At 33.3% G+C, this 15,329-nt stretch overlaps 1 protein-coding gene across 1 annotated transcript; it reads right to left on the bottom strand.

The window, feature by feature from the left end:
* Positions 1–9,400: 9,400 nt before the first annotated feature.
* LOC148939015 (uncharacterized) lies at positions 9,401–12,062 on the bottom strand. The gene is made up of 2 exons (XM_089107425.1): positions 11,998–12,062; positions 9,401–10,005 (listed from the first exon to the last, which is right to left on the bottom strand). The coding sequence occupies exons 1-2, from the start codon at positions 12,016–12,018 to the stop codon at positions 9,475–9,477; spliced, it is 552 nt and encodes a 183-aa protein (XP_088963551.1). The 5' UTR covers positions 12,019–12,062; the 3' UTR covers positions 9,401–9,474.
* Between the last annotated feature and the right edge of the window lie 3,267 nt (positions 12,063–15,329).

The following is a 15,329-nucleotide window of genomic DNA, read 5'->3' as shown; positions in this document are numbered from 1 at the left end:
TGATTTTTCAAAGTTCATTTTGAATTTATTTCGTTGAAATGAAAGAGTTGGAATATTTCAGTAGTGTTTGGTTGTGGTTTACCATGTCACAGTTAAATTTTCTAGATTTTTCAAAGTTAATTTTGATTTTCTTTCGTTGAAATGCAAGAGTTGGAATATTTTAGTAGTGTTTGGTTATGGTTTACCTTGTCACAGTTACATTTTCTTTATTTTTCAAAGTTCATTTTGATTTTCTTTCGTTGAAATGCAAGAGTTGGAATATTTCAGTAGTGTTTGGTTGTGGTTGACCTTGTCACAGTTACATTTTGTTGATTTTTCAAAGTTCATTTGAATTTACTTCTTTGAAATGCAATAGTTGGAATATTTCATTAGTGTTTGTTTATGGTTAACCTTGTCATAGTTTCATTTTTTTGATTTTTCAAAGTTCATATTGAATTTCTTTCGTTGAAATGCAAGAGTTGGAATATTTCAGTAGTGTTTGGTTGTGGTTTACCTTGTCACCGTTAAATTTTCTTGATTTTTCAAAGTTCATTTTGAATTTCTTTCGTTGAAATGCAAGAGTTGGAATATTTCAGTAGTGTTTGGTTGTGGTTTACCTTGTCACAGTTACATTTTCTTGATTTTTCAAAGTTCATTTTTAATATCTATATTTGAATATATCTAGTCGTAATAGTTAAGTATTTTTTGTTTTATTTTTACCGATTCACAGTTACAGTATCTTTGTTTTTCTAAGTTAATTTTGAATTTCTTTAGTTGAAATGCAAGAGTTGGAATATTTCAGTAGTGTTTGCTTGTGGTTTACCCTGTCACAGTTACATTTTCTTGATTTTTCAAAGTTCATTTTGAATCATTCAAGAAACGTGATTAAACACGTTTTTAAACTACATGCTATTTGCATGCCTTTCCTTGGCACCTTTCCAAATGAGCGGGGATTCCCCGCTGGTTCCTACACATTGCAAAAAGTGAGCAGTACGAAAACTCCACATTTTCAACCAGACTGGTTTTTTAGACAACACACCCACAGAGATGACACACACACATAGAAACGAGACACGCACAGACACGACACACAAACAGAGTCATAGTGAGAGAGATATCCAAAAGTTGGGTTGACCTAGGTTCACTTAGAGTGGCGCGCCACTCTAAGTGAACCTAGGTCAACCCAACTTTTTCGATATCTCTCTCACTATGACTCTGTTTGTGTGTCGTGTCTGTGCGTGTCTCGTTTCTATGTGTGTGTGTCATCTCTGTGGGTGGGTTGTCTAAAAACCAGTCTGGTTGAAAATGTGGAGTTTTCGTACTGCTCACTTTTTGCAATGTGTAGGAACCAGCGGGGAATCCCCGCTCGTTTGGAAAGGTGTCAAGGAAAGGCATGCAAATAGCATGTAGTTTAAAAACGTGTTTAATCACGTTTCTTGAATGATTCAAAATGAACTTTGAAAAATCAAGAAAATGTAACTGTGACAGGTTAAACCACAAGCAAACACTACTGAAATATTCCAACTCTTGCATTTCAACGAAAGAAATTCAAAATGAACTTTAAAAAATCAAGAAAATGTAACTGTGACAAGGTAAACCACTATCAAACACTACTGAAATATTCCAACTCTTTCATTTAAACTAAAGAAATTCAAAATGAACTTTGAAAAATCACGAAAATGGAACTGTGACAAGGTAAACCACAACCAAACACTACTGAAATATACAAACTCGTGCATTTCAAAGAAAGAAATTCAAAATGAACATTGAAAAATCACGAAAATTTAACGGTGACAAGGTAAACCACAACCAAACACTACTGAAATATTCCAACTCTTGCATTTCAACGAAAGAAATTCAAAATGAACTTTGAAAAATCAATAAATTTTGTCTGTGATACTGTAAAAAAAGAACAACAACGACTTAAATAATCCAACTCTTGCATTTAATTGAAATAAATTCAAAATAAACTTTGAAAAATAAAGAAAATGTAAGTGTGATAAGTTAAACCACTACCGAACACTACTGAAATATTCCAGCTCTTGCATTTCAACGAAAGAAATTCAAAATGAACATTGAAAAATCAAGAAAATGTAACTTTGACAAGGTCAACCATAACCAAACACTACTAAAATATTCCAACTCTTGCATTTCAACGAAAGAAAATCAAAATGAACTTTGAAATATCAAGAAAATTTAACTGTGACATGTTAAACCACAACCACACAATACTTAAATATTACAACTCTTGCATTTCAACTAAAGAAATTCAAAATGAACTTTGAAAAATCAAGAAAATTTAACGGTGACAAGGTAAACCACAACCAAACACTACTGAAATATTTCAACTCTTGCATTTCAACGAAATAAATTCAAAATCATCTTTGAAAATTCATGAAAATGTAACTGTGACAAGGTAAACCACAACCAAACACTACTGAAATATTCCAACTCTTGCATTTCAATGAAAGAAATTCAAAATGAACTTTGAAAAATCCAGAACCTGTAACTGTGACAAGTTAAACCACAACCAAACCCTACTGAAATATTCCAACTCTTGCATTTCAACGAAAGAAATTCAAAATGAACTTTGAAAAATCAAGAAAATGTAACTGTGACAAGTTAAACCATAACCAAACACTACTGAAATATTCCAACTCTTGCATTTCAACGAAATAAAATAAAAATTAACTTTGAAAAATAAATAAAATGTAACTGTGAAAATGTAAAACACAAACAAAACACTACTGAAATATTCCAACTCTTGCATTTCAACGAAACAAATTCAAAATGAACTTTGAAAAATCAAGAAAATGTAACTGTGACAAGGTAAAACACAACCAAACACTACTGAAATATTCCAACTCTTGAATTTCAACGAAATAAATTAAAAATGAACTTTTAAAAATCAATAAATTTTAAGTGATCAAGGTAAATAAAAAACAACAAGTACTGAAATATTCAAACTCTTGCATTTCAACGAAAGAAATTCAAAATGAACTTTGAAAAATCAAGAAAAGGTAACTGTGACAAGGTAAAACACAACCAAACACTACTGAAATATTCCAACTCTTAAATTTCAACGAAAGAAATTCAAAATGAACTTTGAAAAATCAAGAAAATTTAACTGTGACACTGAAATATTCCAACTCTTGCATTTCAATGAAAAAAATTCAAAATGAACTTTGAAAAATCAAGAAAATGTAACTGTGACAAGGTAAACCACAACCAAACACTACTGAAATATTCCAACTCTTGCATTTCAATGAAAGAAATTCAAAATAAACTTTGATAAATAAAGAAAATGTAACTATGACAAGGTAAACCATAACCAAACACTACTGAAATATTCCAATTCTTGCATTTCAACGAAAGAAAATCAAAATGAACTATGAAAAATCAAGAAAATGTAACATTGACAATGTAAACCATAACCAAACACTACTCAAATATTCCAACTCTTTCATTTCAACTAAACAAATACAAAATTAACTTTGAAAAATCAAGAAAATGTAACTGTGACAAGGTAAAACACAACCAGACACTACTGAAATATTCCAACTCTTGCATTTCAAGGAAAGAAATTAAAAATTAAATTTTAAAAATCAAGAAAATTTAAGTGATCAATGTAAATCAAAAACAAAAATAACTGAAATATTCCAACTCTTGCATTTCAATGAAAGAAATTCAAAATGAACTTTGAAAAATCAAGAAAATGTAACTGTGACAAGGTAAACTACTGAAATATTCCAACTCTTGCATTTCAACGAAAGAAATTCAAAATGAACTTTGAAAAATCAAGAAAATGTAACTGTGACACTTAAGTATTCCAACTCTTGCATTTCAGCGAAAGAAATTCAAAATTAACTTTTAAAAATCAATAAAATGTAACTGTGACAATGTACAACACAAACACACAATACTGAAATATTCCAACTCTTGCATTTCAGCGAAAGAAATTCAAAATTAAATTTGAAAAATCAATAAAAAGTAGATGTGAAAATGGACAACACACCCAAACACTAAAGAAAGAGTAAAACTATATCATGTCAACGAAATATATTCAAAAAGAACTTTGAAAAATCAAGAAATTGTAACTGTGACAAGGTAAATCACAACCAAACACTACTGAACTATTCCAACTCTTGCATTTCAGCGAAAGAAATTCAAAATGAACTTTGAAAAAATCAAGAAAATGTACCTGTTACAAGGTAAAACACAACCAAACACTACTGAAATATTCCAACTCTTCCATTTCAACGAAAGAAATTCAAAATGAACTTTGAAAAATCAAGAAAATCTAAAATCAATAAATTTTAACTTTGACAAGGTAAATAATAACCAAAACACTACTGAAATATTCCAACTCTTGCATTTCAACGAAACAAATTCAAAATGAACTTTGAAAAATCAAGAAAATGTAACTGTGACAAGGTAAAAGACAACCAAACAATACTGAAAAATACCAACTCTTGCATTTCAACGAAATAAATTCAAAATGAAATTTTAAAAATCAATAAAATGTAATTGCTCAATGTAAATAAAAAACAAACCTTACTTAAATATTCAAACTCTTGAATTACAGCGAAACAAATTAAAAATGAACTTTGAAAAATCAAGAAAATGTAACTGTGACAAGGTAAAACACAACCAAACACTACTGAAATATTCCAACTCTTGAATTTCAACTAAACAAATTCAAAATGAACTTTGAAAAATCAAGAAAATAGAACTGTGACAAGGTAAAACACAAACAAACACTACTTAAATATTCCAACTCTTGAATTTCAACGAAAGAAATTCAAAATGAACTTTGCAAAATCATGAAAATGTAACTGTGATAAGGTAAAACTGAGTCTCTCAATCCCCGTAAAGCTCTTTTAAAAGATACAAAAACTACTTATTTAACACAAAAATTTCGTTTTTAATGACAATAAAGTAAAGAAAAACCACACGGAATCCGTCAACTGAGTCTCTAAAACCCCTTAAAGCTCTTTTAAAAGATAAAAAAACTACTTATTTAACACAAAATTTTGTTTTTTATTGACAATCAAGTAAAGAAAAACCACACGGAATCCGGCAACTGAGTCTCTCAATACCCGTAAAGCTCTTTTAAAAGATACAAAAACTACTTATTTAACACAAAAATTTAGTTTTTAATGACCACAAAGTAAAGGAAAACCACCCAGAATCCGGTAACTGAGTCTCTCAATCCCCGTAAATCTATTTTAAAAGATACAAAAACTACTTATTGAACACAAAAATTCCTTTTATAATGACCATCAAGTAAAGAAAAACCACACTGAATCCGGAAACTGAGTCTCTCAATCCCCGTAAAGCTCTTTTAAAAGATACAAAAACTAATTATTTAACACAAAAATTTAGTTTTTAATGACCACCAAGTAAAGGAAAACCACACAGAATTAGGCAACTGAGTCTCTCAAACCCTGTAAAGCTCTTTTAAAAGATACAAAAACTACTTATTTAACACAAAAATTTCGTTTTTAATGACCATCAAGTAAAGAAAAACCACCCGAATATTTAACAAGTACCATTTTTCCACACCAGTCATAAAACTCAATTCCTCCTAGAATTATTTAAACTAAATAGTTATCCCTGCCTCGCACAGAAAGTTCAGAAAGACACAATAGCCTTATTTATAGTGAAGCGTTTCTTAGCCGTATGTTTACCCAAATATTCAACACGTACCATTTTTCAACACCATCCACAAAACTCAATTCCTCCTAGAATTATTTAAACTAAATACTTACCCCCGCCTCCAACAGAAAGTTCAGAAAGACTCAATAGACATATTTATAGTAGTATGTTTACCCTAATATTTAACAAGTACCATTTTTCAACACCAACCACAAAACTCAATTCCTCCTAGAAATATTTAAACTAAATACTTACCCCCGCCTCCAACAGAAAGTTCAGAAAGACGCAATAGCCTTATTTATAGTCGAATGTTTACCCGAATATTTAACAAGTACCATTTTTCCACACCAGCCACAAAACTCAATTCCTCCTAGAATTATTTAAACTAAATAGTTATCCCTGCCTCGCACAGAAAGTTCAGAAAGACACAATAGCCTTATTTATAGTGAAGCGTTTCTTAGCCGTATGTTTACCCAAATATTCAACACGTACCATTTTTCAACACCATCCACAAAACTCAAGTCCTCCTAGAAATATTTAAACTAAATACTTACCCCCGCCTCCAACAGAAAGTTCAGAAAGACGCAATAGCCATATTTATAGTCGAATGTTTACCCGAATATTTAACAAGTACCATTTTTCCACACCAGCCACAAAACTCAATACCTACTAGAATTATATAAACAAAATATTAATAACTTAAACGCACATAAAGTGCAGAAAGACACAAGAGACAGATTTATAGTGAAGCGTTTCTTAACCGTATGTTTACCCAAATATTCAACACTTACCATTTTTCAACACCATCCACAAAACTCAATTCCCCCTAGAACTATTTAAACTAAATACTTACCCCCGCCTCCAAGAAAAAGTTCAGAAAGACGCACTAGCCATATTTATAGTCTAATGTTTACCAGAATATTTAACAAGTACCATTTTCCCACACCAGCCACAAAACTCAAATCCGCCTAGAATTATTTAAAATAAATAGTTATCCATGCCTCGCACAGAAAGTTCAGAAAGACACAATAGCCTTATTTATAGTGAAGCGTTTCTTAGCCGTATGTTTACCCAAATATTCAACACGTACCATTTTTCAACACCATCCACAAAACTCAATTCCTCCTAGAATTATTTAAACTAAATACTTACCCCCGCCTCCAACAGAAAGTTCAGAAAGACGCAAGAGCCATATTTATAGTCGAATGTTTACCCACATATTTAACAAGAAACATTTTTCCACACCAGCCACAAAACTCAATTCCTCCTAGACTTATTTAAACTAAATATCTATCCCTGCCTCGCACAGAAAGTTCAGAAAGACACAATAGCCTTATTTATAGTGAAGCGTGTCTTAACCGTATGTTTACCCAAATATTCAACACGTACCATTATTTATAGTGAAGCGTTTCTTAGCCGTATGTTTACCCAAATATTCAACACGTACCATTTTTCAACACCATCCACAAAACTCAATTCCTCCTAGAATTATTTAAACTAAATACTTACCACCGCCTCCAAAAGAAAGTTCAGAAATACTAAATAGCCTTATTTATAGTCGAATGTTTACCCGAATATTTAACAAGTACCAGTTTTCCACAACAGCCACAAAACTCAAGTCCTCCTCGAATTTTTTAAACTAAATAGTTATCCCTGCCTCGCACAGAAAGTTCAGAAAGACACAATAGCCTTATTTATAGTGAAGCGTTTCTTAACCGTATGTTTACCCAAATATTCAACACTTACCATTTTTCAACACCATCCACAAAACTCAATTCCTCCTAGAGATATTTAAACTAAATACTTACCAACGCCTCAAACAGAAAGTTCAGAAAGACGCAATAGCCTTATTTATAGTCGAATGTTTACCCGAATATTTAACAAGTACCATTTTTCAACACCAGCCACAAAACTCGATTCCTCCTAGAATTATTTAAACTAAATAGTTATCCCTGCCTCGCACAGAAAGTTCAGAAAGACACAATAGCCTTATTTATAGTGAAGCGTTTCTGAAAACAGGGAGCCCGATTTACGAAAAAAAAAAGGATACCCCCCCCGTGCAACTGAACCCCCCCCTTGTAACTGAACCCGTGTATAACCGAAATCCCTCCGTGCAACTGTATCCTCTTTAACTGAACCCTCGTGCAACTCACCCCTCTATGCAACCCACCCCCCGCCTAACACTTTTCAGCCAGTTATTTTTAAATTTACAATATTTTTCAAAAGTTACTTACGTATTATACAGACAACATCGGCGAGGTAAAGCTAGGTCAAGTCACAATGTCATTCTATCGTTACTTTTCAATTAAGCTATTGAATACTTTCTAGCAATGCCCCTTGTAAGCGTCTACGCAAATATCTTTTCGCAAATATCTTTTCGCAAAAAAAAATTCGCAAATCTCGTAAACTAAAGAAGTAATTACATCACTGTTGTTAGCTCCATCATTAATCTCCGATAATGTAAATGCATCCCTCATTTTTTTCCTCTACTCATATCCTTGCAAATAAAAACTATTCTCTTTGAATTCAATTCTCTTCCTAATCTGTAATGTAAAGAAAACTAAAAAGATACACCGGTTTTTCCAGCACGGATGTAACCTAAAAAAAAAAAACCTGTTTATCATGAAATAGAAATTCAGTTAATTGTGCCAGAAAAAACTTGAAGCAGAACAGATTATGACCAACCTGTTTGGTATGGGCACGTACGCAAAGTACATACCTTCAAGCAAATTCCATATGATATTTTAAATTACTATAGCTTCTATAGAAACGGTACCTCTATGCTAATGACCCTGGTAACCCCCAATTCGTTGAAAACCTACACGCATACCCGCTGCCTCAGGCGTAAGTTTGCGGGTAGGATTTTAACCTTTATACGACTTACTACTAATAAGTGATGCATGCATCTCAGTAACTCGGGTTGGTATACAAACTGAAGGTAGAGCTCCCGCAGAAAGCATCATTGACAAAAAATCTGCAGCCGAAGCAGAATTTTGATCCAGCAGGTTAATATTGAAATCCCCCATAAGGATTAGCTCGCAAGGATGCTTTTGGAGTAAGTCCAAAACCTCTTCTAGAATTTTCATAAACGAAGGAATAGATCCACTAGGGGATCTGTAAGACAAACCAACAACTAAATTCTTACAACCTGAATTAATCTCAATAAAAAGGGATTCAAAGATTCCTTCCTCATTTCTACTCAAATCACTTCGAAAATTATATACAAGATGATCGGCAATATACAGGGCAAGGCCACCTTTCGCCATCTGTTTCCGGTTCATCCTCTCCATCCTAAATCTTTGGATATCTAAAAGCATATCCATTTTTATGACTATTTGTTCGATACCGTTACCCTGGGAAACATTCTTACGGTCACCCTAGAGATCATTATTTTCGGCAAAGGTTAAAATTTTGCATTTTTGGTAAATAGAAGCTTTAATTTTCTGGAGCAGAGTTCTATGATATGCTTATTTTCATATTATAATCTTTTCAAGATCACCCGCCTTTTTGCGTGTATTCCCATTTTAGAAAATCAGACAAATTTTCCCCTGCTCATAACTTTTGGCGGGTAACTTCAAATTTAATGATTTGTCATTTTACATATTTAGAATTACTATATCTATTCAACTCTTTTGATGTATATATTTTTATCAAAATCCCTTATTAGAGTTTTGCTTACTATTATCAGAAGCCTCTCCTTACTTATACTTGGCCCACAAACTGTTCAAAATGCTAAACTATTAAGCATCTGCTGATATTAGCCTTAATTTTATTATATAATTTTATTTAAAAAGTTTCGAAAAAAATAAATTATCAATAAATAGTTGGGTTTGAATCTTAAAAAGCAATGGCGTGAGCGTATGCTGGTTGAGCATATGGTGCAACAACTTCATACTCAGCTTTTCCTTCTTTGACTTCAACTTTTGGTGCATCATAATAGACAAGAGGTTTCATTGGGGCCTCAGCTGCTTTCAATGCCACGGTAGAAAAATGTTGTAAAACAGAAGGAGCTGCATAGTATTTAATTTGCGGAACTGCGTATTTAACTTCGAATGGTTTCATTTCTTTTACTTCCACTGATGGTGTGAACGGTGCTGCATATTTCAATGCAATAGGTGCTGACGCAGCCACTGGTCCTGCAACAAACGATGGATGGCTGTATGAAACTGCAACTGGTGAACGAACATTTTGGACAACTGGTGCCACAGCTTGATAAGCATGGCCTTCTTGTACACTATATGCAAAGTTTCCTCCAAGCCTGTCAGAACGGATTATAGCACTGTCATCGGCAGGAGCACGAAACAGTCCTTGATGAACAGGTACAATCGCAGAACTAGTCAATGAGATGAAGCCAAAGATTGATGCCAACTAGAATGAAAATCTATATCTAAGTAAACATTTCAAGAGTATATACTTTAATAAAACTGAAACACTAGGCTGAATTTAGTAAAAATTACTGTTAAGGGCATTGGCGCCAATAAGCTGAATTTTAAGGCGGGGGGCTTAGATGGTCTAATTGGCACTTCCAATCCTGTATAATAGAATTCTCAAAAAAAAAGAAACATAAAATATAAGGCAGCATCATTCAGCCAGGAGGGGGACTGCAGCCCCCCTTTGGGGGCCTGGAGCCCCCAGAGCCTTTGGGGGCCCTGGAGCCATCAGTACTTGGAAAAAGACTCTTCTCTAAACAGAAGAAAACTTACTCAGTGTTTCGTCGCAACTGCGAAAAATATATCTAGATTTTTTATATTAAGTATCAGTTTAGTTTCTTACGATGTAATATTGAAAAAAGTGAGGTAAAACCTTAAAACTTAAAACGAACGGAAATTATTACGTATATGAGGGAGTGCTGTCCTTTCCTTAACCTTCATTCTTTACGCTAAAGCCTTATAGTTCTTCAAAAATACTTCTCATTCAAATTAAACGGTTCTTGTGTTTGAGCATTCTTTCTTGAAGGATTGTGAGGCCAAGCTAAAATTTAACGTAAGGAGCAAAAGATGGAGAAGGGCCATCCCCCCTCACATACCGAATAATTTCTGTTTGTTTTAAATTTTAATCTTGCTGCTTACTTTCAACTGAAAACAAGTTTTTTTATTTAATTTTTTACCGTTTTTCAAACCATGCCAGGAAATTCACCCCCCCCCCTCATGTAAAATTTTTCTTGTGAACTCTGTTCTCAACCAAAAATTCTCCACGTGGGGCATCCTACCCGTAGAAAATTCCACAATAAAAGGCTCCGGATACTTCTTAATAACAAATGCCATGTTATATCTATAGAATGGGCAAATTGCATAACTTACAGCCCTTTCTCCAGGGACTGTGGTGGAGGGGTGTCATGTCATCCCATAGGTATAGTTTCTGCACTTTTTCAACTATACTGAGCAAGATGACTAGCTGAACATTTTGATTGGATGTCTTTGGGTGGAAAAAGGGAGCTTTTTTCTCAAGAGCTCGTAAATTTTCTGAGACTCGTAGGTTTTGATGGTAACATTGAAGTTAATGACTTTTATATATTTGGAATCAGTATAAAAAGTCAATTGTTTTGATCTATCAATTGCTATCGAAATTGCGTTATATTAGTTTTGGTTAGGCCTACTATCGGGTCGAATCGCTCCTTACTTACAGTTCGTTACTACGGACTGTTTGAGAAATTGACAACCCCTTTTTTTTCAGGAATGGTGTTTCAGGAAAATTTATGTTCTTAAATTTTCAATATACATTTTAACGCTTTAGTCCTTGCATTTAAAACTTGATAAACATGATTATTCAGTTCAGCCAACATTATATTAGTCCAGCTTTATAAATCCTTATTAAATTTCATTAAATTGAAATTAAGTTACCATCAAGCCATGGATAATTGGAGAAAAAGCCCTGTCTGGAGAAAAATTCCATGTAAGGTAAAATGACCTTTTTAGTGTTTCATTCAATGAAATGACATAATTGGATCACTTTTTCTATTTGTCAATTTTGAAGTTTGGTTTCTTTTTTGTTACATTACTCTTAGTTATATTAATACTTCAGCTAATTTTTTAAGGCTGCCAATTTCATCTAATATTGGAACTTGGAGACATATTTAGTTTTGCGAGTGAATAGGCAAAATAGGAAGTGAAAATATAGACCCAGAAAATAAACGGAAGATGCTGTATTTTGAATTCTAGTTTTGCCAATTATCAAATAACATTTGAAGGGTAGACCTATAATTATGTAACCAAAATCTAAAATGATAAATAATATGCTTATTTACATAAAAGAAAACTACTGTATAATTTAAGTCTCGGGGAAACTCTGAAGCTAAAATATTTTGCTCTGAAGCTAAATTGTTTTTTTCTCTTGTAGTGAAAACAGAAAAATAAAACTTACGATTTTCATTGTAGGACTCATATTTTGCGTTTTGCTTTGAGAACCTAACTGTTGTTGACTGATAATGGTTAAAGAAAGATCCAAGCTTTTATTAGAAAATCTGAAGGCGGTATTGTATAGAGAAATAACTTTAAGTTAGGGCGTGGCTGTGAGCAACAGTAGTAAATCTTGACATTCCAATGAACCCGGATTCTTCGGGTCGAAGCAAAATCCTTTGGTCAAATTTTGTCTGTTCCAAAATTAAATTCGATTTTTCATTATTAATCAAAAGCGATTGATTCAAGTTAAGATACCTTCAGTTTCCCATATTTCTAAAAAAAAACATGCAGAACTGCACTTGGGGGATCCAAAAAGTCCTATATTTTAAGGATCACCAAAATTGTATCTGCTATTTGAGCAGAAGAATTTTTTCTTGTTCTATCCAGTTTTTTTTTTATCGAAAACACACATACAAGTAACCCTGGTTCGATACTTTGTAGTGTTCCTCTTCTTTCTTTTGAGTTTTAGGTGCAATTTTGCTAAACTTAAACAACTAAAATTAGTAGAAACTAACTTGTGGTTTTCATCTCCGAGCTTTTTCTCTTCTCGCCAGTCAGAAAGATACTCAGAGCATATAAATTGCCCGCTTGTTATCATGACGGTACGTCTTGGGAATTTAGGCGCGTGTCTATTTTAATCGCTTTTATTAATTAATAGATATTTCTCAAAATATTTTCAAATTTCTATCTTGATCAGCCTACCTCAATGCGAAGGAAAAATTGCAGATTCATTCGCAATTGATTTTAAATATTCAAAAAAAAGAAAAAAAAAGAAAAAGATCCAGCTTCGCTGGGTTTTGTCGCCACCCTTGATCGCTCCGTCAGCTAAGCTAATCAACTCTTGTTACCACGACATGAATTTTCATTATTTTTTTTTTTTTAGCCTAGATCTATCACATTTCTATAGCCCTTATACATTATTGTGGTTGTGAACTATGGTTTTCTTAAGTTTCAGTGCATAGGAAAAAGTATATTCTCAAAAGCCCACAAACACACAATTATCCAAAAATATACTACACGGATTTTCAGCTTTTTAGCTTGCTTAGTAAATAATTTTTCAAGCATAAAACTGCCATTAATTACCATCGATAAAGAAATAAAATACAAAACAAAAAGAAATTAGAATAAATAACCGGGGGTGAAACTCAAAACAAACAGAACGTAAGAAGAGCAGGGCTGACGCTTCCCACACCTTCTAAAGACCAGAACATAATTTGTACTTCTTTTGTGGAAACGTTTTCTAAAATTAATTTTTTTTTAATTGTCGTTTTCTCTGGTTAAGCAAACAAAATTTTAAACCTTTTTTTTTCTTGATTAAAGTTAGAATTTTGCCTTAATATTTACATGCTGGACGTCATTTTTCGAAGCGTATAGTAGGCTGTTTGATTTACTATTAGACTTCAAATAAACCTAAAGAATTAAAATTAATACACTATTCTGCTCTTCAGACATTTTATTTGGGCTATTTTGACAACCTAGATACACTTACGCCCCTTTGATTTAGTTCAATAGTTAAAGCAGAAGTGGTAATAATAGTAGCACTGAAAGTTTCAACTTAATACCCTTGGTTGCCATTAAGTTATTGCTGAGACGTCTTTTCGACAACCATCATGCACATTGTGCCTTTTGATTCAGTTTTGAAGCAACATAAACTTTCTCTGAAAGATTCTACTTTCTACCCTTTGCCAGTCCTAAGATATCCCGCCTGCATATCTTGACAACCTGGTCTATTTTGACAACCTTGCTTTATTGAAACAATTTTGATTTAATTCGATAGTAGCGGTAATAGTCGCAGTAGTAGTAATAGAAATAGTAGCAAAAGTGGTAGCAATGTTGGTAGCCCTGGAGGTTTGAGCTTTATAAAATAAGGTGCTGCTGGAATATTACTGATGTACCCCTTTGAGACCCGCATGTACATAGTGTGTTTGTCTCAGTTCAAACCCCCTCCCTAAAAGTTTTATTCACAACTCCTTAAAAGTGTCATTAATGCCCTTATCATTAGCAATACTAGTAGTTATAGTAGCCAGGGGCGTACCTCCAGCATTTTTATTGGGGGGCAATAGGGGGTCCACATCTGGATATTCAAAGGGCATGGGCTGTTCTTCAGGGAAAGCAGTGGCAATTCTGGCCTCGTCAATTTACTTATACTTACAGTTACTACATACGTATTATAATAAGTGAGTAACTAACTGACAACTACGATTTAAAAACTACAAAGTGATTATAAATGTTAGGATATTTATTTAAAATTTGCACCCCTAAAATTTCTGTGCCCGGGGCGAACACCCCCTCAACTCCTCTCTTTTAAAACCACCTATGGGGAAGGGATGTTAGAAAACTTGTGAAAAACACAAGCCTAAATGTGTTTTTAATATGTCAGAAAATCCTGATGATTCTGTTACTAATTTTCTACCGTTAGTCTAAGAGAAAATCAAATCTCTTTGTTGAAAAGGGCCATCACAAATATGAGCCAAAGCTGAGGTTGGACTATTGATGGGATCACGTTTGTTAATTTTGTCAAAGTTGAGCTGCTTTCACTGTTAAGTTTGTCTTCACTTTCTGTTATTGTGCTACTATAAGAAGACGTAGATGGGGATCAAATCCCTTTCCAATACTTTCTTCTTCTTGTTCCACTTTCCGTTGCCTTTTTAAAGTTGGCTCTGAGCGAAAGAAAGAAAGTAAGGAGTTCTGCTCTTTATTGGTTTTATTAGCTTTTAATTATTAAAACTAAAATAAAATTTGCATAGGTTACTAATTTTACTTTTATTTGGTTAAATGGCTGTCTCGAAAGTTGTTTAATTTTATTTACGAACGTTTTTACTAGTAACAAATATCCGTAAATTACGAATTAACTTACGTAACGAACTTCTATATTCATATATTTTAAATAGCTATATTAGGGGGTTCGCTCCCTAGTCAATACCTCGCTTTTTACGCTAAAGTTCGAATTTTGTTCCAGTTTTTTAAAAATGACCCCTTAATCACAATGACCGTTAATTAGAATAAATAGCTCTTATGAAAGTACTAAACAATCTTTGGCAGAGCGAGGTATTGACTAGGGAGCGAACCCAATCATATACATAATAATTTCTGTCCGTTTTAAGTTTCAATGTTGCGCCTTACTTTCAGTTGAAAAACTTGTTTTTATTAATTTAATTTCTGAACTTTTTTTTAAATAATGCTGGGAAATCCGGGGCCCCCTCCATAGCAATGTACCTTCCCCCATGAAAACTTACTAAATGTAAAGATCCTCCAACATAACCCCCCCCCCCCCCCCCCCCCGCTACCAGACAA

Source organism: Artemia sp. Qi Xiang Cuo, unplaced genomic scaffold, assembly GCF_049724085.1.
Source record: "Artemia sp. Qi Xiang Cuo unplaced genomic scaffold, ASM4972408v1 HiC_scaffold_23, whole genome shotgun sequence".
NCBI classification, from domain to species: Eukaryota; Metazoa; Arthropoda; class Branchiopoda; order Anostraca; family Artemiidae; genus Artemia; species Artemia sp. Qi Xiang Cuo.
This window is presented reverse-complemented; position numbering and strand designations above follow the sequence as displayed.